This window comes from Rhinolophus ferrumequinum, chromosome 22, assembly GCF_004115265.2.
Source record: "Rhinolophus ferrumequinum isolate MPI-CBG mRhiFer1 chromosome 22, mRhiFer1_v1.p, whole genome shotgun sequence".
Lineage (NCBI taxonomy): Eukaryota > Metazoa > Chordata > Mammalia > Chiroptera > Rhinolophidae > Rhinolophus > Rhinolophus ferrumequinum.
Window position 1 is genome coordinate 20,341,616 of NC_046305.1, and position 22,510 is coordinate 20,364,125.

The window sequence follows — 22,510 nt, forward strand, 5'->3', positions numbered from 1 at the left end:
ATCACATTTTAGGTAAATTTAGGTAAATTTCATGGAAGGCAGTAACTGTGATGCATCTTGGTGCCAGCTGAGAGCCACGGAACGTGCCCTCCACGGCTCTGGCACTCTGTTATTATGCTGTAGTGTTCCTAGCCATTAAAATTCCCTTGGGAAACAATAGAATTGGCATAATTTATTTAACGTCAATCAGTGGTCGGGCTGTTTTTTATTTCCTTAATACGGTTCTTTTCTATTTTGGAAATTATTGCCAAGGCTACCAAGTAAATTCTGCTACCTATTCTGTACCTCATTGGAACATACTGTGACAGGTGTTGGAGGTATTTGAGCTAGGAAGGCATTTTCCCTACAGAGTGGTGCCAGTCATACTGTATCAGTAACATTAATTGCTTAGAAAACAGTCTTTATTTACATAGGAAGAGAATCATGTTCTAGATTTTATGTTTCTGTACTGATACTTAGGAAAAAACATAAGAAGCAATCGTTTATTTTAGATGTTCAAAAAATTTTTTTTATTTTAATAGCAGTTTTCTACATTGTCAGTTCACTTCTTACTTCTTAGGCTTATGTTGATTTTTAGGATTTTTGGAACAGATGAACTCTAAATACACGTTACTATCTGCTGTGAAATACTTTCCTAAAATACTACATAAGTGAGAAAGTGAAAATTTGTGACATGGTTATATACTAGCTCCTATCTTACAAATAGGTAGTATTGTTATCTTGCAAAAGTCAAAGTTTTGGTTAAGTGTTTGGAGCTTTTTCCATAGAAAATTGGTGGTAAAAAATAAGTACCCTGGCCACTTTACTAATTAAACCAAATGTACACGTAGCTCCTCAGGCGGCCCACCTGGGACCTTGATGGCCAGAGGTTGCCTGGGAATGCATCGTTTGAGCACCAAATGATATACTGATAAAGAAGTATTATAGAACTACAAAGCACCTTACAAGTATAAAGTACTATTATTAAGATATATAAAGTATATATGGATTGTGGATAAGTCCAGTATTAGTAAATTAGTATTCCCCGTTGATTGGATATAAGCCACTTACTACTTTAAGAGAAAAGATGTCTTTTCTTACTTCTAACTTCCCAATATTATATATTGTTTAACTAGGGAAATATTTTTGATTGGTTTACATACAACTACATTATAGATCTTTTTCAAAAGTAAAGTGTTTTTTTGTTTGTTTGTTTTTTGTTTTTTTAAAAGTAAAGTTTGTTTTAAAAGAGAAACCAAAGGCTTAATTCTGAGAAGCATTTGAAGGGAACAACTTTTTCCTCTCCCTCACCTCTCTCCCCTTTATATTCCTGTCTGAAATATAAACTGGAAGGCAGTTTATTCCTATTAATAAGTAATGGGCACAGTGTGCCACTATTAAGGAGTTAACAGGAAAATTAAACATGATTAGATTTTAATCATAGGGATACAGTGTTTATAATGATAAAAGTAAAAGTAACCCCTGTCCTTAATATAAATGTCTGCTTTGCTCCAAATTAGGACGGTGAGTTAGAGAGGCTGATTGCCATGTGCAGAAGGAGCTTATATTTTCATTTTTTAAATCTTGAGAAAAGATATAACCATAAATGTAATAGCATAGATAGATTACCAAAAGTAGAGGGGTTGCTGTCATGTCTAACTTGATTGGAACTTTGGTTATTTTGGAGAAGGCATTCAATTAGAGTCTTTGGGCAAGAGCTTAATTTTCAATTTTTTTTGGGGGGGGGAAATTAATTGAGAAGAGGAATATTTAACATTTCCAAAGAAAATATGCTCACTAGTGAGAATGGACAGATGTTAACATTTTGACCTATTTGCCTCAGGACTTTTTTTTTTAATTAAAAAAAATAAAGCATTTCTAATGAAGTTAACTTTCCATTGTTCTCCTTCCCAATTCCATAACCCTTCCTTCCTACTCTCAAAGCCAAAACCATCATAAATTTGGTGTGTATCCTTCCTGTTCTTATACTTTATTATACAGATACATCTATAATATACAACGTTGTTTTGTATGTTTTAAAAAATGTGTATGACCATATATGGTGTATCATTTTGCAACATGTATTTTTCCACTGTATATTATTTTCTAGATCTTTTTTTTACATTTATGACTCCCTTTTATTTGTTTGAACTATTAACACTATTTAAATATTCTATTCCCATCATATGATTGTCACTCATTATCTATTCTTTCCCTGAATGTTTTCTTAGTCTTTTTGCTATTACAGTAAACAGTGTTGCCGGGAACAGTTTTATACCTGTTTCACTAAGCATATATTTGTAAGTGAGTTAAAGTAGGGTACGGATGTGCCCCACAGTGGAATTGCTAGATCCTAGGTGTGAGCTATCACCTTACTGGGTATGGTCAGATAGTTCTCAAAGTGGTTGTATCAGATTACAGTCTCATTGGCAGTATGTAAGAGGTCACCTCTTCCTACATCTGCATCAAAGTCAGTCACCTTTGATTTTTGTAAATCTGATTGGTTTGAAATGGCATATCACCATTTAAGCCTCAGGTGTCATATTTATGAAATAAATGTGATAATCCTACAACCTGATATTAAAATGCACTGCTATAAAACCTAATGTTAAGCTGAAGGTAGCATCTTTATCTAAAATTTCTGTCACTATTGGAAATCTTAATGATTTACTCATTGGTGTACATCTACCCTGTCTAGAATGTAACCTCCATTAGAGCAGATCCCTCACCTGTCTTGCTCGCAATTATAATCCTAGGACAATGCTGGCATATGGTAGAAATGCAATACGTAGTGAATGTGTGAATGCTAAAGTTCATGCTGTCTAGGCATGCACTGTTAAGGTATAGCAGCAATTAGCCACATGTGGCTGTTGAGCACTTAAAATGGGGCCAGTCTGATTTGAGATGTTCTGTAAGTGTAAAATATACACTGGATTTCAGAGACTAGTAGGAAAAAGGAATGTAAAATATCTCATTAATTTTTGTTAATGACATGTTGAAATGATATTTTAGATATGGGGGGGATTAAAAGATTACATTTCTTTAATGTTATTAGAGAAATAACAAGGCCAAGAAGCCCCAGGATCTGTTGTTTGTAAGCTGGAGAACCAAGAAAGCCAGTGGTATAATTTAGTCTGAGTCCCAAGGTCTGAGAATGGGGGGGAAGAAGGAGTGATGGTGTAAGTACCTGAGTCTGAAAGATCAAGAACCAGGCACACCGGGGTCCTGGGGCAGGAGAAGATGTCCAAGGAGAAAGCGGCTTTGCCCTTCTTCCACCTTTTTGTTCTATTCAGGTCCTTAATGGATTGGATGATGCCCACTGCATTGGTGAAGGTGATCTTTACTCAGTCTACTGATTCCAGTGCTAATCTTCCAGAGACACCCTCACAGACACATCCAGAAATAATAATTTACCAGCGGTCTGGGCATCCCTTAGGCCAGTATAGTTAACACATAAAGTTAATCATCACAATAGTCGACATAGAAAACCCAAGAAACTGAGTTCACCATCTATTTTTCAGAGTTCAGCAATCTTAACATCAAACCATTACAGAAAAATCAGTGTTATCCCTGTATCGTGGCAATAAATTGAAAATGTAATTTTGAAACAATATTATTCTTAGAAGCAAGAAAACTATAAAGCACCTACCAATAAAAATTAACAAAAAATGTGTAAGACTTTTATGAACAAAAATATAAAGCTTCACTGAAGAACATAAAAGACCTTGAATAAGTGGAAAGAGATGCCATGTTCATAAAGGGAAAGACTCAAAATTTTAAAGATGTCAGTTCTCCCAAATTAATCTGTAAATTTGACATAATTCCAATTATATTATATCCAGGAGAATTTAGAATCAGAATCCAGGAGAGTTTTTCTGGTTAACTTGAGAAAAGTGGTTCTAGAATTCACTTAAGAGATTAATGATAAATGAATAGCTAAAACAGTTTTGAAGATGAACGAAACGGAGACATTCTTCCTACAAGATGTCAAGGCTTAGCATAATTAAAACAGTATAGTATGTGGGCCAGGCCAGATCAATGGAAAGATTAGAAAATCAAGATTTATTTGGGCACTTGTGTATGATTAAGGAGGCATCACATATGAGTGGGGGAAAGAATGAATATTCAATAAATGAAATGGTTTAGGATCATTGATTCGACATATGAGGGAAAATTGAAATTTTACCCGTGACCATTTTCTAAAATAAATTCTAAATGTGTTATCTTAACATCAGTAATGAAACTCTAAAGTATTGGAAGAAAATACAGGAAACTCTTAATCAGTAGGGCAGGCCTTCCCTATAAGACACAAAAATGATGTCATAAGTCATGAAGGAAAAATATAAAAAATACAAATTTGACTGCATCAAAAAACTGGAGTATGTAAAAGAGACCATAAACAAAGTTAAGGTGTTTGAAATGCACATAACAAGGATTCATATGGCATATATATGTAAACATTTTCTGCAGATCAATAATAATTTTTAAAACCCAATTGAAAATGGACAAAGGCTTCATTATTCATGGAAAACAAAATATATGAAAGGATAAGGGAAATGCAAAATAGGACAAAATACTGTTTTTTGCTCATCAATATTAAGTATTGGTGAGGTACGTAGTAAAGAAAATAACACAAATTGGTACAATTTGAAGAACAATTTGACAGTATCGTAAATCCTGTACGACATAATGGTTCTACTTGGGATTACATATCCTTCAGAAGGACAGGGATAATTGTGCAGCATTTTTTGTAAGAGTAAAACATTGGAAACAACTTAAATAAATATCCATCAGTAGAGAAATGGCTAAATAAAATGTACCTTCTTCTTACCAAACAGAATTTTGTATCTGACCACTTAACATCTTCACTAGGATGTCAAAAAGTCCTCTCAAAAACTAAACTGTACATTTTCCTAAAAATATATTCTCCTCATAGCCTTCCCCCTCTAATTATTGATGGCAACTTGCATCTTGCCTATTGCTCAGATCAGAAACCTTGGAGTCATCCGTGGCTCCTCTCTCTGTCTTGTATCTCACATCCGGAAGTCGTTTTGGTTCTGTATGCAGATTTATATCCTGGATCTGACTTTCCCCTTGGCCCTGTCCGCCATCACCTCTCCCCAGCTCCTAGATCACTAACTTCCTAACTGGTCACCCTGTTTTCACCCTTGTCCCTCTTAGTGTCTATTTCCAACATGGTATCCAGAGTGGTCTTTTTAAAATCTAAGTGAGATCATGCCACACTTAGGTTCAGAATCCCATAAGCACTTTAGCCATCTGAAAAAGCCAGGTGCCTCACGTTGGTGTCTCAGGCCCTGTCTAACCTGCTCCTTCTGCCTGACCCCACCTCCTACTTCCCCTTGCCCACTCCCTTGGCTGTACTGGCCTGCTTGCTGTCCTTGAACGCTGTGCCAGGTATGTTCCTACCGCACCATCTTTGTTCTAGCTGTTTCCTTCCCCTCAGAGAGTCTTCCCTTGGAATCTTCTGTGCATGACAGTCGATTCCATATGATTTTCTAGTTACATTTCTTATAGTTGGTAGTTATAAAGGTGATATTCAAAGCCTGTCCCATAGAGATAAAATAATGTCATTTCTTAGATCCTAGAGTTAAGTTGTGAAAAACACAATAAGCAAGAAATCATGTACCGTATTTCATCAACTAAGATACGTATTTTGGGGGCCGGCCCGGTGGCTCAGGCGATTGGAGCTCCATGCTCCTAACGCCGTAGGCTGCTGCTTCGATTCCCACATGGGCCAGTGTCCTCTCAACCACAAGGTTGCCAGTTCAACTCCCGCAAGGGATGGTGGGCTGCACCCCCTGCAACTAACAATGGCAACTAGACCTGGAGCTGAGCTGCGCCCTCCACAACTACAATTGAAAGGACAACAACTTGACTTGGAAAAAATCCTGGAAGTATGCACTGTTACTAGATAAAGTCCTGTTCCCCTTCCCCAATAAAATCTTTAAAAAAAAGATACATATTTTTTACATAGTAACATCTCTGTAATTAGGAGGCATCTTAAAAGCAGTATAATAACGCATTAGTTATTATTTTATTGGATATTTAGCATGCAGCACCTCAAACAAACAAAAGCCCAAAAAGTAATGTTGCCTTTTCCCTTTCCTCTCCCAAAAAGTCTGCACGGTGACTGCCTTGTAATTGGTATTCAACTGTTAACAGTTAATGCCTCTGGGAAGGGATCTTATTTCTCATTGTGTTATTTGGGTTATTATTTTATTTTTTAATGATGTGAATGTATTCTTCAACTTAAAAAAAAGAAATTGAATTTTGGTTTAATAATTTGAATAATTACAACAAAAGCGTTTTCATCAGATAGTTATAAGCATTTAATAGATTCACACTTAAAATGCATACCGTTTAATAAACGTTAGATAGACGTCACCCCTTGAAATCAAGGATATTGAAATACTCAAATCATATAAATAATCTAAGAGATTTTCATATTCTAGTGTTCTATCCATAATTTATTTTTTAAATTGATTTTTTATTAAAGTATGCTTGACATACAGTATTAGTTTCAGGTATACAACACTGTGATTTCACATTGATATACCTTACGATGTGATCACCCGATAAGTCTAGTAACCATCTGTCACCATACAAAGTTATTATGATATTATTGACTGTTTTCCCTATGCTGTACTTTACATCCCCGTGGCTTATTTATAACTGGAAGTTTGAACCTCTTATTCCCCTTCACCGTTTTCATTCGTTTCCCCCTCCCTTCTGACAACCATCAATTTGTTCTTTGTATCAATAATGAGTCTGTTTCTGTTTCGTTTATTCGTTGGTTTTATTTTTTCAATTTCCACATATAGGTGAAATTATGCAGTATTTTTCTCTGACTTATTTCACTTAGCATAATACTCTCTAGGTCCATCCTGTTCTATCCATAATTTAAAAGTGAGCTTAAAGAGACTTAAATTTCTATAATACTTTTTATGGTACAAAACTTAGAATAAAATTAATATGGTAAAAATCACTTGTTCAACATAATGGGGACTAAGTTTCAGGTCACCTTTTCCTAATAACTCTAAGTAAAGTGATTCACACCTAAGTGGTACGCAGTAATGGTACATGTTTAGAAGTTTACCAGCCAGCTCCAGACCCAAAATTACTCATCTGGGAATGAGGTCAGAAGACTGCTTACATATTTTGAATGAAGTAAATAGACTGTAGCTTTTTTTTTATCCCTACCAGAAGGAAACTGTGTCCTATCTTTAGTTTTTCTTATGGTAGGGCTTTTCTCTACCGTTGTTTATAAGTATTGCTCATTTCACCCCTACTCCTGCTGTGTAATAATTCGCTTCTTTTTCCTGTTTGCTTTTCTTGTTTTCTATTGCTTTACCTCTCTTTGTGTGCTAGCTTTTTTCTGGAAAAGGCTGGACATTTTAGTCATTCATCACTATTCAGAGCTTCCAGTTGGAAAATGGAAGGTTGCACATTAAATGTAATCTTCAAGTTTTTAGTTCTGCTTGGCTGTTTTTATTAATGTTCACCACCCACAAGTTCCTTTTTCTTCTCTGCACCAGCAGTTTTTTTTTCCCACTTCCCTTTAAGAAAATGAAACATTTTAGTTTTGCATCATTCAGGATGCTGGAAGCATGAAATAAGTGGTTTAATTGAGGTTGACTATATTGTGAAGTGAATTCTGTATTTCTGTAATGACGCTGAAGATTTGAAAGAGGTGTCTCATCATTTTAAATAAGATAAAATCTCCATCCCCTAGTTAGACGATATGCTTAATTTCTTCTCAAGTATATATCAGAAGTTAAACATGAAAATTTTTTTTGTTGCTGGAAACGACAAGGTCTCCTCTCCCCACCTTGGCCCTTTGGGGTTCACCATGTCTTTTTCACTTTTAGATCTCTTCAAGGTCAAGCACAATGACTGCCCTTGGTGTTCAAATAATCCTTTTTGTTTTCTAATTTAGTTTTGTTGGGAATATTATGTTTCCCAAATAAAAAAATTCTTGGAGTTTAAATTTTAATTGAATAATGGTTAAGCATAATTCTCACTGATGATCACTATTGAGAATTGAATTGAATCTGAGAAAATGGAAGGGTTTTCTTTTGTCTAACCTTTCATTTAATATAAGATCATATATACATATACATACATATATATGTATGTGTGGATATATACACGTATGTGCGCACACACACACACACACACACACACACACAATCTCTGAGAGACTGACAGATTATATAAATACAGACTTTCTCCAGGATCCTGTTTTCTGGTCCTCCTTTTTCCTGTGGAGATTTTGTTCATTATAGGAGAGCATGTAGAAATGGCTCCTCTGTAAATGGACCTCTAGCTCTGTCTTTTTTCCAAGTTCCAACCCCTCATTTAACTTCCTTTCCTCTACCTGGATACTCTGTTGCTTCTTCAAACCTTTTATTTCTAAAACTGGACTCATTTTCCTTCACACAAACCTGGTTCTTCTGGTTTTCCAGTTGTGGTTTATGTTAACATCATTCTGCCCTCACCCAAAATGAAAAATTTGGAGTTCCTTTGATTCTTCTACTTGTTTATTTTATCCTATCTCTCAAAGTTAACTGCCAGTTTCTATGAAAGATCCCTCTGCAATGTATGTGTCTATTCCCTTTTTTTTTTTTTTTATCTAAATGCCATAGCCTAGCTCAGGTCTCATTACCTCTTGCCTGAAGTATATTTGCTTATTAATTATTCTCTTTATTTCCCTACTTGAGTCTGTCTTATTTATTTTACTGTTATACTCCTCTTCCTGAAGCATAGTACCTGCCTTTTTCCTTTCCTTGTTTCTTTTCTCTCCCTCTCGGTCCCTCCCTTCTCTCTCTCTCTTCCTCTCTCTTTCTCTCTCTCTCTCTTATTATTTATAAACAGTGGAACAAGTGGCAAATTTTGAATGAAGTAAATAGATTGTAGATCAGATAATAGCATTGCATCAGTGTTAATTTGCTGATTTTGATTGTTGTACTATGGTTATATAAGAGACTGTCCTTGCATTTGGAAAATACAGATGGAAGTATTTAGGGGACACAGTATCTGTAACATACTCCCAAATTGGAGGAAAAATCATATATACATATCAGGAAAAAATATATGTATATATGGAGAGAAAGAATTATAAGATAAAGCAAATATGGGAAATTGATATTTGGGAAATCTGGTTGAAGCATATGTGTGAATTCTTTGTACTGTTTTTGTACTCGTTCTCTGAAATTATTTCAAAATAAAAAGTTTTGTCATTAGAGACATAAGGGGAAATCTCCATACCTTCCCCTCAATTTTGCTGTGAACCTAAAACTACTCTAAAAAAATAAAGTCTTAGTAAAAAATAAAAAGTCATTAGACTCATGGAAAGCATAACAGTGATTCTTTTAAGCAAATATACCAGTGTCATGTTTTGCTTACTGGATAGTTCACTTCAGTTTATTCAACAAACATTTGTTAAGATTCTTACTATGTCTCAAAGGATGTAACAAGAATAAACATATAAAAGAAAAAATTTGAGATCGGAACAATGTTATCTCATTGTTTATACTGTCGAGTGGCATGTGGCTTTGCTGTAGCTTTGACTTTACAAGGACCAGGACTCACAGGGAAGGTACGGGGATAATCATCCCTAACTCTGAAGGGAAGCAGGGACCTAGGTGCTGAGTCTTTACCGTCTCCCTTTCTACACAAACTTTAAAGTCACTCAGAATTCTCCTGTGTGTCCCTAGGTTTGCTACCTTACAGCCTTGGTTTATGCCTGTATTAAAGCTGCTAAAAGTTTATATCTGAGTTGCTGAATTCTATTTTCAGTTAACTGAGTGGGGATTCTTTTAAACCTTCCTGGGGAACCCAAGGGGAAGCTATAAGTATTATATTTTAGTATGTTGAAGATGAGGCTTGAGCCGCTGAACTCAAGACAATGGCTCAAAGCAAAACTTCCAAGAACTGAATGCTGGAAGAAATTCTGATATGCTAAATTTGACAGTACCTGGTCTTGTCCTTAAATCTATTTTGATGGCAAGTAGTTTCTGCATTTCTGAGTTATTCTTGTCACACTCACCCTGGTGGCGTCATTTAACTATGCCCATGGTATGATGGCTGTCTGCAGTTAGCACCTCATAAAGTTTTATGCTGGCAGATGACTTTCAATTTGATTCAGTTCAGCAACTTGAGTTCCCACAAAGGCGCAAGCACTGATTTACACGTTGGGTATGCAAAGATGAATATAGCACAGTCTGATAGAGAAACCAGACACATGAGAAAATTATTGGAACATACACTAGTAAGCACAGTTAAAAAGGACAGAAGTGGCACTGAGAAGGCATTAGGAAGGAGAAGGAGAGAGGGCCAAAGGAGAAGAGGACACAGGTGTGAAAGGGCCACATCCTGTGTTCCTTCAGAGGAAGTCAGTGAGGAGGTCGTTTTAAATTGGATGATCCAGAGCAGTGTATCAGTAAGATGGAGATGAACAGCAAAAGAAAGTTTTCTGGGAAACAGGTATCTGAAGAAGGAAAAAAATAGGGCTGTCATTTTTCATTGTGAACCTTGTAGTACTTTGACTTTTGAAAACTAACATATTGTTACTTTGTTAAATTTTTTTCCCTTAAATCTTAAATTCCACTTACTCTTTTTGGCCAACTCACGTGAAGCCTTTTTCATGCATTCTGTGCCATAAGTAGACATGCACACCCTTTCATTTAAACCTACGCAGAAATTCCTTAAAGTGCTTATACGACATTTACCATATTCTGGTTTTAGATTATTTGTTTACTTTTCACACCGCTCTGTTATATTATTAGATTTCTGAAAGCAGGAACTATTTGTCTCAAAACCTTCAGTGCTTATTAGTTCCTTACATGTAGTTGGAAGAATATATTTGCAGGTTTAACCTTGTTGTTAACTCACATTTTGGAGTCTCGGTGGCATGAAAATTCAAATGTTGTAACTTGAATCTATAGAGGTGCCAGCTGGTAAGCATTATTTTATATATTTTCGTAAAAGTGTAGTTTATTAGTGCTCTAAAATCTGATTCTATGGATTTGGGTAGAATACTCTGGATTTAAAAGTACATTCTGGATTATGGATAATAAGAATTTTTATTAGGAGCTAGTTTCTCCTAATAAATAAATGGATAGCTGTTGGTATTGGAAAGATTTATTTCTGTTGTTTATTTATTTATAGCCCAGAAGAACTCCTTTTATTTGATTCTAAGAGAACTGGTGTTCAGTGCATTTAATACTTGGCCATATTAGGGGATTAGTCATTTTAATATTTTAATCCCACAGTGACCAAACAATCAGAGTAATAGAAGTAGATTGCTTTTGAGGGAGCATTTGGTCTGCCCTCCTGGCTGTCTCCTAAGGAAGAGAATGTCCGGCTACTCTAAGCAGATGGTAGGGTAGGATTCTGTGAAAACAGCCCACTCCCAGAGTCTTCCCCACTTAAATCCATAGACTTCATCAACTCACCACGGTCCTTTCAGAGTTCAATTGATAAACCTAAACTTCCTCTGTTTAATTCAACCTTATTTGTATATCATTTTTCTCCTTATAAAGATGTTTTAAATACTATTTCAAGATATTCTTTAGCCCTATGACTCTTGCTAATTTATCCTTAGGTTGGTTAGGCCTGATTTTATATTTACAGAACTAGTATATTTTTTAGAGGTCAAAACAGTAGTGCTAATAATTCCCCCAAACCATTTGGCTGCTACTCAGTATAGTAGAAGGGACTAGGTTAAAAAGTGCTACTTGTATTGCAAAACTGTGTTAAGACATATTAGATGATCTAAAAGTAAAAAGTAATTTGTAATGGCATTCACGTTTTGCCTAAATTGAAATAGCAATATAGGCTCCTTGGTAAAATAGCAAGTGGTAGGTACTGGCCAAAGATGGAAAAATAATCTTAGACCTTACAGAAATAACAAGACAACTTCTCAAAAGACATAGTGGATCAGATTCACGTCTGCTGTCATGCTCTTCCAAAACCTCAGGAAAATACACACTGATGAGGTTTTTAAAGTTGTAGACCATCAAGGATGGGAGAACAGCAGGAAAAACAATAACAACAAAACTTGGGAAGTTGGAAAACAGAGCAGCAAATAATGTAACAGAAGCCTAAGCCGGTTGTGGGGAAAGCCAAGAGTCAACCTTATTTATACCACAGAACCTCCCAAAAGACTGAAAAACCGACAGCATCAGTACCTGTGGAAATGAGGCTGAAAGGTTTGCTGAACTTGGGAAGACTGGTTGAAATCTGTTTAAGGAGAGCTCAGATCCCCAGAACTCCTACCCTACGTCCCACAACTGGGTGATTATTCTTTCCCTACCCTGGCAAATACTGGAGGTTTACCCTGGAGAGGGAAATGAGGCACTCTGGACTCAGAAACACCAGGCACAGTTGAGGCAGGTAATGAAAATATCCTACAGTAAAAACAGGATGGCTAAGCTATGTAAGTGTGCTGAGACTCCCGGACCTGATATCTCACTCTGCTTCCAGAAAGCTAGCGACCAGGCCTTTACTTCCTAGGCAGAACATTAGAGGATCTGTCTCTGGAGAAATTGTTCCTCAGTGAAGCTCACAGTCACCAAACTCCATTCATGTGCTGAGAGCTTTCAGTCCCACATCTGGTAACAGTCTAGTCCCACATCTATAAATGTGAGTGAGCAAGAAAGAATTCCCAGATAATAGTAACATAATCGGCCTTTAATGTGCAAGACGGAGACTAAAACAAACATAAGAAGGTGACTTGGAGGAACGGAGACGGTACAGAGAAAGTACAGCTTCCAAAAATCCTAACAGTACATGGAAGTTTATTAACCCTTTTCTCTACTTTCGTGTATGTTTTAAATTTTCCACTATAATTCTCATAGAGATAAGACTCTCATAGAGATAAGATATTGTACCAATAAAACAATAGCATACTATTAAAAAGGAACACTCAAGGAGCTCTCAGAAATTAAATATATGATTAAAAAAAAAAGTAAAACCTCAGTAAAAAGTTTAGAAATTAAATAAGAAATCTCCCAGAAAGGACAACAAGAGAAAAAGAGATGCAAGATAATGAATTCCAACCCTGAATTCAGCATCTAGTCAGATTATCAGCCAGTGTGAGGGCAGAAAGAAGGCATGGGCAGAAATGCAAGATTTCAAGTACCCTTTTCTCAAGAAAGTGCTGGAGGATGTGCTCCATCAAAATGCAGAGTAAATATAGAAAGAGGAGTACACGAGATGTAAGAAACATGAGAGCCATTGGAGGGGTGCAGAGAATCACCAGGATGATAGTGAAGGGTCATCGCAGGATGAAAGCCACAGGCAGCAAATGCAGAATCTGGGTGAAATTTCTTCAGGAAGATGAAATCAAAGGAATATCTGATGCCTGAGAATGCCTTGGAAAAAGATCTAGACCACGGGTCAATCTGGCCCACTGTCTGCTTTTTAAATAAAATTTTATTTGACCACAGCTGTACCCTTTTATTTATATATGGTCAATGGCTGCTTTTGCACCACAAGCCAGAGTTGAATAGTTGCAACAGAGACCACATAGCCTGCAAAGTCGAAGTCTTCTATCTGGCCCTTTAAGAAACAGTTTGCAGACTTGATCTAGAGCATTGATTCTAGACCCTTGGCCATGAGTTTGTGGTTGAACTAGTTATGTGTACATAGAAAGCAATGCTCAATCCAGGGAGAACAGAAATTGGCAGGAAAGAAAAAGTAGCCATGATTTACTACATGGCTTAGTTCTGAATATATTTCCACGATTATAATAATGGAAATGTCAACTATTGTGCTAATTAAAATGATCATGGGACTGCATTGGGAAGGTGGGAAGGATGTGCCTGTGGAGTGGGACTAGGAAGAGGAAAGAGCTTAATCCTCGCCTTCCATAGTGCGAAGTCATAGTAGATAAGCCCTAAAACTAAAGCAGCAGCATGGTGGTAAATACCAAGGGAATTGACTAAATGAGGTGAAAATCAGTTCCTTTGGAGAGGGAGAAATGAAGAGCAGAGGAACAGGGACTGTTTTTCATACAAACAAACCTTTTCTAGACTTTTTAACCATGTACCTTTATAACTTTGATAAAGGGAAAAAATAAAGAAACCCCCCACACACAAAATTGGAAAACGAAGAAGAAAAGAAATTATTTCTCAAGGTCAACAAATATGCCGTCCTTCCTCATGCTGCCCCTTCCTGTTCTTTCCTCCAGTGGATATTTATCACTAATTACTGCAGTCTGTTTATTTCCTATTGAGTCAGGACAGAGTTACAGAATATTCAGATCATGTTCCATCGACCACACCCAATCAGTAAGAGTTGGCTTTGTTCATGAAACCAAAATCAATGATGTAATTAGCAAAAAAAAGGCACCAGTTTATGGGGATCCTATCTAGTTCACAGACTTTCCCAGCAAAAGAACATTATTTGGCCTAGCATTTGACTATTGTAATTTAGTGTCCTAAAGTAGCTGCCTTCTAAAACTTCATCTGTTCTAAATACCATTCCTACTTAACCCACAAACATGGGAAGACAGTTATTTCTCAATAATTATTCATACAGATAGGATAATCTCATAGTATGTTTCCAGCATCTAGCACTGGACCTAACATGAACAGGCTAGTAAATGTTTAAATGAGTGAATGAATGAATGAATTCAGTTATGTAATCAACAACAATTAAAAAAACAAAAACCCAAGGCAACTTAAGCTGAAGAAACCAACCCATGTGAAAGCAAAAGGGGATTCCATAACTTTCTTCAGCTTTTCGGTCACCACAGCTAAATTGTGGTTCTGAATGATTTTGACTTCTGAATTAAAGTAGTGTTTTGCCCTTTTTTTCCTAACTCTTAATAGGATCTTTCCAATCAAAGATGTTCCCCTGGAGACGGATGACCTTTCTGATTGGCTCTATCAACGTTTTATTGAAAAAGAGGACCTCTTAGCGCATTTTTATGAAACAGGTACACAATATTTTATCACATTCCTTCCTGAAATTACTGATAGTTCCAAAGATATACTTTGGGGGAGATAACCATTTTTTTTTTTGATTCTTCAGATACCCTAAAGGAATCAAAGTATTTCTATATTTTAAAATTTCAGCTTAGAATTTTCATAAAGACAAATTTATATTAAATTTATTCAGCCAGTGTGCAAAGATTGAATGATGAGTAAAACGTTGGACAATGGATCTAATTCAAGAGAATACACAGTCTGCCAAAGATTGCAATCATACATATACAATTATATGGGCTGTTTTATGAAATAGCAAGTAACCTTCATGTTTTGGCATTATACTTGGTTGTTTAAATAATACCGTCGTCTAGGAGTCATTTGAGATCACTTATAACTGCCTTTTTATATGCTTATTCTTTACATATAGGGATAAAGTTCACTTTTTAGTCTTCACAGGTACAACCTTATACTTTTCTCCTTGGTAGAAAAAAAGTATATTTCCCCTAAGGTCCCTTTTCCATACTTAATATTTTCTATGTACTATGAAAACTAAAGTGCAGTAAAAAAAAAAAAAAGACATAGCACGGGGAGAAGGAAGAAAGGAGGTTAAGAAAAAAAGGAAATTAACATTTGTAGAACCCCAAGCACTACCAAAGTGCTTTCACAAATAGTGATCTGTAGACCTATTTTCTAGAGGTTATGCTACGACCATAGGGAAAAAAGGTGAAGAGCAAGTTCTCCCAGGTCTGAGGATAATCAGGTAATTTTAGATTAACAGAAGGTGCTGTTCATTCTTCCCACTGAGGATGTTTTTTGGGACATAATTAAATTTCATGTTAAACCAGACTGTCAAAGGCCTGATGTTGAGCAAAGGCTGATGCTGTGAATTCCCTGTAGTGCTTTTTGTTTTTGTGCTCAGGATTGGTTCGCTTTGCCTTCAACAGGATTCCTTCCTGATCTTAACTTGCTAGTTCTGGGGCTGTGGAGTAGTGCATATTATTACATGACAGGAGCTGGACACTGCGTGTGTCTTTAGAATTCCTCGTAAGACTCATTGAATAAGATGTGCCTCTCCACGTGTGCAATCCTTGGTCTTACTCTTGAATTTTCCTGAAAGATAAGACAGGATGTATATGTAAGAAGGCATGGGGCGATTAAGAAACTACCCTGTTTCCCCAAAAATAAGACCTAGCCAGACAATCAACTCTAAGGCGTCTTTTGGAGCAAAAATTAATATAAGACCCGGTACTGTATTGTATTGTATTGTATTGTATTATATTATATTTATCATATTATATTTATTATAAGACCCGGTCTTATAGTAAAATAAGATCGCAAAAAACGCATTAGAGCTGATTGTCTGGCTAGGTCTTATTTTCGGGGAAACAGGGTAACAAGATTTCTCTTTCAGTCTCAGTCTCTTGCTTTATGATATTTGCCCTCGACTGTAGCAGCAATAATGGAAGCTTCTTTTTAAAAAGAAAAGTATTTGCATAACAGACCTTGAAACTTTAAAAGTGTTCTCTGTAAATTGCTTGTGAGAAGCAAATCTCCCTCATGAATCAGCTTAGGGTAGGGGATTACCAGCAAGGACAAAGACTATTTGAAATGCTGCAGAGTGTTATCAAGATGACCTTAGGTAATATTGCCCTGAAGTGGGCCAGCTTTAGAAATCTGTTTACTTTGTGTTTCCTTTTTGTTATTAAGGGAATGTATTCTTTTTTATTATTAAGGAAATTTATTATTCCTTTTTATTATTAAGATATATTTCATAAATCATATTGCCTTTTGAAAACATCAGTGATTTACAACCACTTTTTTGTGGCAAAGACAATTAACTTGTAAGAGGAATTAGTATAAGTTATGGTCTTTTGCAAAGTATTTAATACCGATTTTGCACATCTTGTGTCCTGGCCACTGTGGAAATCTCTAAGGATACAGTGGGAAACAAACCATCCAGAGTTCCTGCTCTCATGCAGTTTATATTCCAGCGGGAGACAATCTGTAGGAAAAAAAACAAGATAGATCCGGGATCATTACAGGTTGTAGAAAGTGCTGAGAAGGAAGTGAACATGGAGATGAGAGTGACTGACGGGGAGGCAGGTGCTATTGTTTCTGATGCTGGAAGAGTGCAGAGGCCCCAGCCAGTCACTGGCGTGCATGCAGAAGGAGCACCACAGGCAGAACAGAGATAAAGGCTCAGAGACAGGGAAGGGCTCAGCACTTTGAAAATTGTTTTTCAAAGATCTCTATTCAAGAGCAATGGGAAGTCATAGAAGATGCTCCAAAAAACAAAAACTCTAGTCAAAGTAATACTCAACTTTTGCTCTAGGAGACTTATCCCCACAATAAGACAAAGTAATCTTTCTGTCTTGTCTTTTAGGGGCTTTTCCACCTCCCAAGGGCCACAAGGAAGCTGTCTCCAGGGAGATGACCCTCAGCAATATGTGGATCTTTCTCATACAGTGTTTTGCATTTCTGTCAGGCTACATGTGGTACAACATCATTCAGTATTTTTACCATTGCCTGTTTTAGGAATTGACTTGGACTCATCAAGGTCACCATAGGAGTTCAGACTTTCATGAGTGTGCATTATTTTACATGTGCAAATCAGAATATAAAAAGAAAAAAAAAAGGAAATTCCATGGATGGATTAATGTTTATCCCCCTTTGGGATATTTTAAAACTCTGCTAAAATGAAGATCAGTAATGTGTTTTAATTAAGGACTTTTCATGTTTTAAAAAGATACATTCTAGCACACATTTAAGCCAACATCACATTTGGAGGAGGGGAAATCATCAAATCATCCTAGAAGACTGAGAGAAATTCAGTTGCCACCAGACATACTTGATACCCTAGTTCAAGCTAAGGAAGCTGTATTCGTCCTCTTAGCTAGTAGTCTCTGTTAGGGCGGTGCTGTAGAGCGCCCTCCTTTCCGCCAGCTCTTGCTGCGTTACTGGTAACCTGGAGCGGGGCTGCTCAGCATCTTCTGAAGAACTGTCTCCCTGTCATTTGCAGTGGCTCGTCAGTCCTCAACAACTCAGTGTCACGCGTGCTCTGGGGGGGAAAGCAGTGTCCAGTGGACATATCCCGGTACTAGAATGTGCTCTTTAAAAAGGCTAGCTCGGTCTCAGTCTAACACAGTGTTTACAGGCACTCGTGCTTTCCCTTGTATGAGGGTGTCACTTGCCTTCTTTTGTATAGAAGGCATATTGTAGATTGATAATTGTCTTTTACAAAATGCACTTTGATCAGATGCATATATAGCAAAGGATTAGTAGCATAGCCTGAGAACAAATGTGAGCATAATCAGTAAGAAGCCGTCTTGTCTGCGTTTTTATCTGTTTTGCAGATGCTCTGCAGCGCCTCCCCGAACTGGGACCACAGTGAGGTGAGGCTTCTGTCTGGCTCAGAGGCTTTTTTATTTTATTTTTTATTTTTTTTGGCATTTTAGCACCAATGCATTTGGGGATGGTTGAAATAAATTAATGAGAAACATTTAAATGATTAAGGTGAAATAGGCTAGTTTATTAGAAAAAGAAGAGCTACAGCCAGACACTGGCTTAAAACGGTGACAAGTTCTCACATGGCACCCCCAGAACCTGTCACATCAAGGAGCTGCCCATGTCAGAGCGGTGTGACCAGGAGTGAGACCATCACACAGGCTTCCCAGTCTCTTCCAGTTGCTTTTGAAGAGGACAAAGTCAAGTGTCTGTTTCTAGAAAACACATTGTTGGTTTTTTTTTGGTTTTTTTTTTTATATATTTGTCACTGTTCATGCGATTTACCTCACAGTAGAACCAAACTCTTCTCAAAAAGTGCCAGCACCACATCAGCCCATTACGGGCGCACCAGTGCTGAGAAAGGGCGTGGGCTGTGGTTTGGGACTGGAAGACTCTTGCGATCCTAGGAAGTCAGTTTTCTGTGACATGAGCACTGTAGACATCCCCTGTTGTCGCTAATCATACAAATGACAATTTTGAGAAGTAGGCCGGAAAATAAAAGTAAGGCTGATGTTTTCTGTTTTCAATAAACCAAAAATACTGAGAAGATGTGAATTTTCTCCCAGTTACGTGGGAAGGTAAAGCAACACCAAATAAACGACACAGCAGCTTCATCTTTATGTTAACTCCGTGCATGTAAGAAAGAGAATGATGTGTTAACTGAAATACCTCACTGATTATACTACTACTGGTAAAACGCACAGGACAGTGTTAATGTGTTTGGTTTGGTCATGGTTGTTATAAGATGCCTTTTTTTTTTTTAATCTAAGCATTTCATTGTATGTTTTACAGTGACAGTGGATAGGTGAAACCAATCTCAATTTAGAGGTACGGGTGACAATAGGAAGCCAAGTAGAAGCTTAAAGATAGCCTCTATTGGAGGCCCAGCAAATTGTACTAGATTACAAGGTGAATTGAAGTTGTTCACTTGAGAAATTAGTCAGCCATGGGGGGACTAAGTTGCTCACTGTCAAATATGACATGCGCAGTTCTAGCTATTAGACTGTTTCCTCATTGCTAAAGCAAGCACAGGTAGAGTGGCCAGTTCTGTCTGTCTCTCTGTCACACACACACACATACCACACGCATACATGCCTACACGGATATGGTTTAAGGCCACTCTTGTCATCACTGTGCCCCAAAGGAACATGATATTGTTTCATGTACTGTACACATTAAGCAAACTATTCTATAAGATGCTTTACTTTTCAAGCGCAGTCAGTTCAACAGGCTATTGACAAATGCCAATAGATATGTGAGTTAATTTTTGAAAGTAGGTCTGTGAGCTGTCAGTAGATGTGTGTTTGATCTGCCCTCTCCCTCTTTGATTCTTTATCAATATGTTTTCTCTCTTCTGCTTGTTTGAGAGCATCGCTCATGCTTTCCTAGTGGTAACTGGAGTTCTGCTTGCGCTAGGAAACGTGAAGAGAGAATCAGTGTTCTTGAATGGCAATCAGGGAAGCAGCAATATACCACTATACAGAACTGAATAAAAAATCCTAATTTGTACTGTCTTTGCAAAGTGAGACGAAAAAAGTTTTAGCAAATATACATTTTATCTAGGGGAAAGAAAATAACACTGTGCCAGTTTTATACCAGTAGCTTGCAGAATCTCAGCACTTCTTGGTCTCAGCTGATATGCCTGGATTCCCATAGCAGACAGGGTTGCGAACTCCCTGCTGGGTCCTGGTCTCAGCCAGTCACAGTGATGGAGCCACTGCTTGGCCTCAGGCAGGTGCAGTGATTCCAGAAGTGACCACCTCAGCAGTTCAGAAACCATTATTGGGGTTAAAATATGCAGATATTGTGGAGAAACCCAAACGCCAGTGGAAGTTAAAGACAAACTACAGAATGGAAGTGATGTTTTGGGTGGGCAAAAAAACTAGTTGAGAATCTAAAGAGTAGATTTTTTTTAAAAAAAAGGTTAGCTGTGAATTTAGATCTGTTATCTGTCATATCTTAATATGACAACCAACCCTTAATTTTCCACAGTAAAGTAACTAGAGATTACTGGATAATTGTTCCACTAATATGTCATAGTAATCCAAAAACCTAATTGTATTTGGGAGTTTGAATTGTTCTCATCAAACTTTTCTTTCCTAGGGATAATTTTTTAAATGATTGAGTTGTTTCTTAGTTTCTCTTGCTTATATATTTATGACTGTGTTAGTGAGTAGTGAAAAGATTTGGAAAGAGCTTCAGGAAAAGGAATCACAAAAGCCTAAATAATTAATAGGCTACAAAAGTAATCCCTAAATAATCAAGAGTTGGTGGGTGTTGCGATTGTTCTGAAATGTTCTTATGCAAATGAAGTGTTAAATCACCAAATGTAAACCTCAGAACATCATCCTCGTGTTCATATCGTTTGGATCCATGTTAAGAATGCCTCTTCATTCTGTGCTCTTGTTACTTGTGGATTTGTCTTAGTATATGTTTTTTGACAATCACTTCCCTAAAGACTCTTCTGAACTAGTGGGACCTGGTTATAATCATAGAACATAGTCTTTAATCATGGATAGTCTTCTTGGATTCTTTTTATATTTAAGAAAATTTTATTTGTGCTGCTGCATAGAAAGAGTTAGTTATTTTCTTCATTATGTAGGACTTCACTCCAGAGTTACCATTACGAGCGTACCAGCTCTGGTCCACCAAGGATGGATAAAAATGGTTAGTCTTATATTTTGCCATGTAGTGCTGTGAACCTTGCTTCTGGTAACATGAAAGGTAAAGTCAAAGGAGCACTGGGCAGCAGGTATACTGACTCATTTTATGAAGGGATAAAGACTAATATGTTTGGGACCAAAACCACCTAACTTGGACATTGCTAGATCACAGAGGGGCTAGGTGTTCTCTGGAGCGGTCCCTGGTTGGTGCTTTATTGTGATCATTTTGCATTGAGCCCCAACAATTAGGAACTGGACCCTGGGACTGAGCTGAGGGTGCTGAACTGTTTAGGGGAGGGTGACTGTGGCCATACGGAAGATAAAATATGGGTTTTTCTGCAAATTTCCATTTGAGGATTTATACACTTAGTATTTTTTAAAACAGTTTAAACAACAAAAAAAAACTACGTATTCTCGTTGCAAAGTATGCACACATATTTTGAATGGCTTTATTTTTATTGTGTAAAACTGTTGAACACATGGCTGTGATGCACACATCTTTACATGTAAGGAGTCTATGCATTTTACAGTAACTTCTGTTACGATTGGGTAATGAAACAGTTATACATTGAACTGCCATTATTTTAAGTGCTTTCATTTTTCTTTACAGTTATCACAAAATTGTATTTATTTTATAGAGATGGATTTTGTTTTCCTGATGCCATAATGTTTACTTGGGCATGGTGACCTGTCTTTCTTTCTTTGTGTATCTGCATGTTGTAATGTATGATAAGAATGAATGTAAAGGCTGTGGCAACTGTAATTTTTGTAAAGGGCTGGTCACACGTGGATCTGGTTTATGAATGCACTGGGATTATTTTAGTAACCAGATCACCTTTTCAGAAATTGAGATGTGAACACCAAAAGAAGCATTTTCTCAACAAAAAATTAATAGCTGGTTCTATTTTTTTTAACCTAGAAAAAAATAAAGTTGATTTTTTTCAAGTAAAGTGCTTTTAATTCTTAGTAGTGGGGATGGGGTTTTTGTGTTTTACTGGAGCTATTTTGGCATTGACATCTGTAGACGTGTACTTAGAACTCACCATGGCAGTTGGATGCTGAGGGCAAACTGAAAAATCAAATGAAAAAAACATTGTTCTTCCTCCTTTGGTTTTAAACTATTTCCCTCTCCCCCTTCCTTATTCTTCTCATCTAGTGGTACACTGGTAAATGTTTCCGCTCTGCTGGAAAAAAAGGTTATGTATACAGGCATACATAAGTTTGTTATAAATTTTGCTGATAGCAAGGATGTATAACAGCAAGGGATAATAAAACATACTTTATTATAAATTCTATATAGCGAATTGATTCTCCCAGGCTGCTTTAACTGATTTTTGCTGAACTCTTGTAGCCAACCTATGACTGCAATTCAACCATGATTTGAAAACTGGAATTACATCCTAATCC

The 22,510-nt window shown here is 36.9% G+C and overlaps 1 protein-coding gene across 7 annotated transcripts in view; it reads left to right on the forward strand.

The window, feature by feature from the left end:
• The window catches only part of LPGAT1 (lysophosphatidylglycerol acyltransferase 1), a 115,890-nt gene that overhangs the window by 78,362 nt on the left and 15,018 nt on the right, over window positions 1-22,510 (forward strand). For 4 of the 7 annotated variants that reach the window (XM_033091955.1, XM_033091959.1, XM_033091957.1 and 1 more), the window contains exon 7: window positions 14,838-14,944. In XM_033091955.1, coding sequence (XP_032947846.1) covers window positions 14,838-14,944 — 107 coding nt within the window. Of the gene's footprint in view, window positions 1-14,837; window positions 14,945-17,319; window positions 21,501-22,510 lie in introns of those variants that run through there. The other 3 variants (XM_033091956.1, XM_033091962.1, XM_033091961.1) reach the window with 1 other exon arrangement.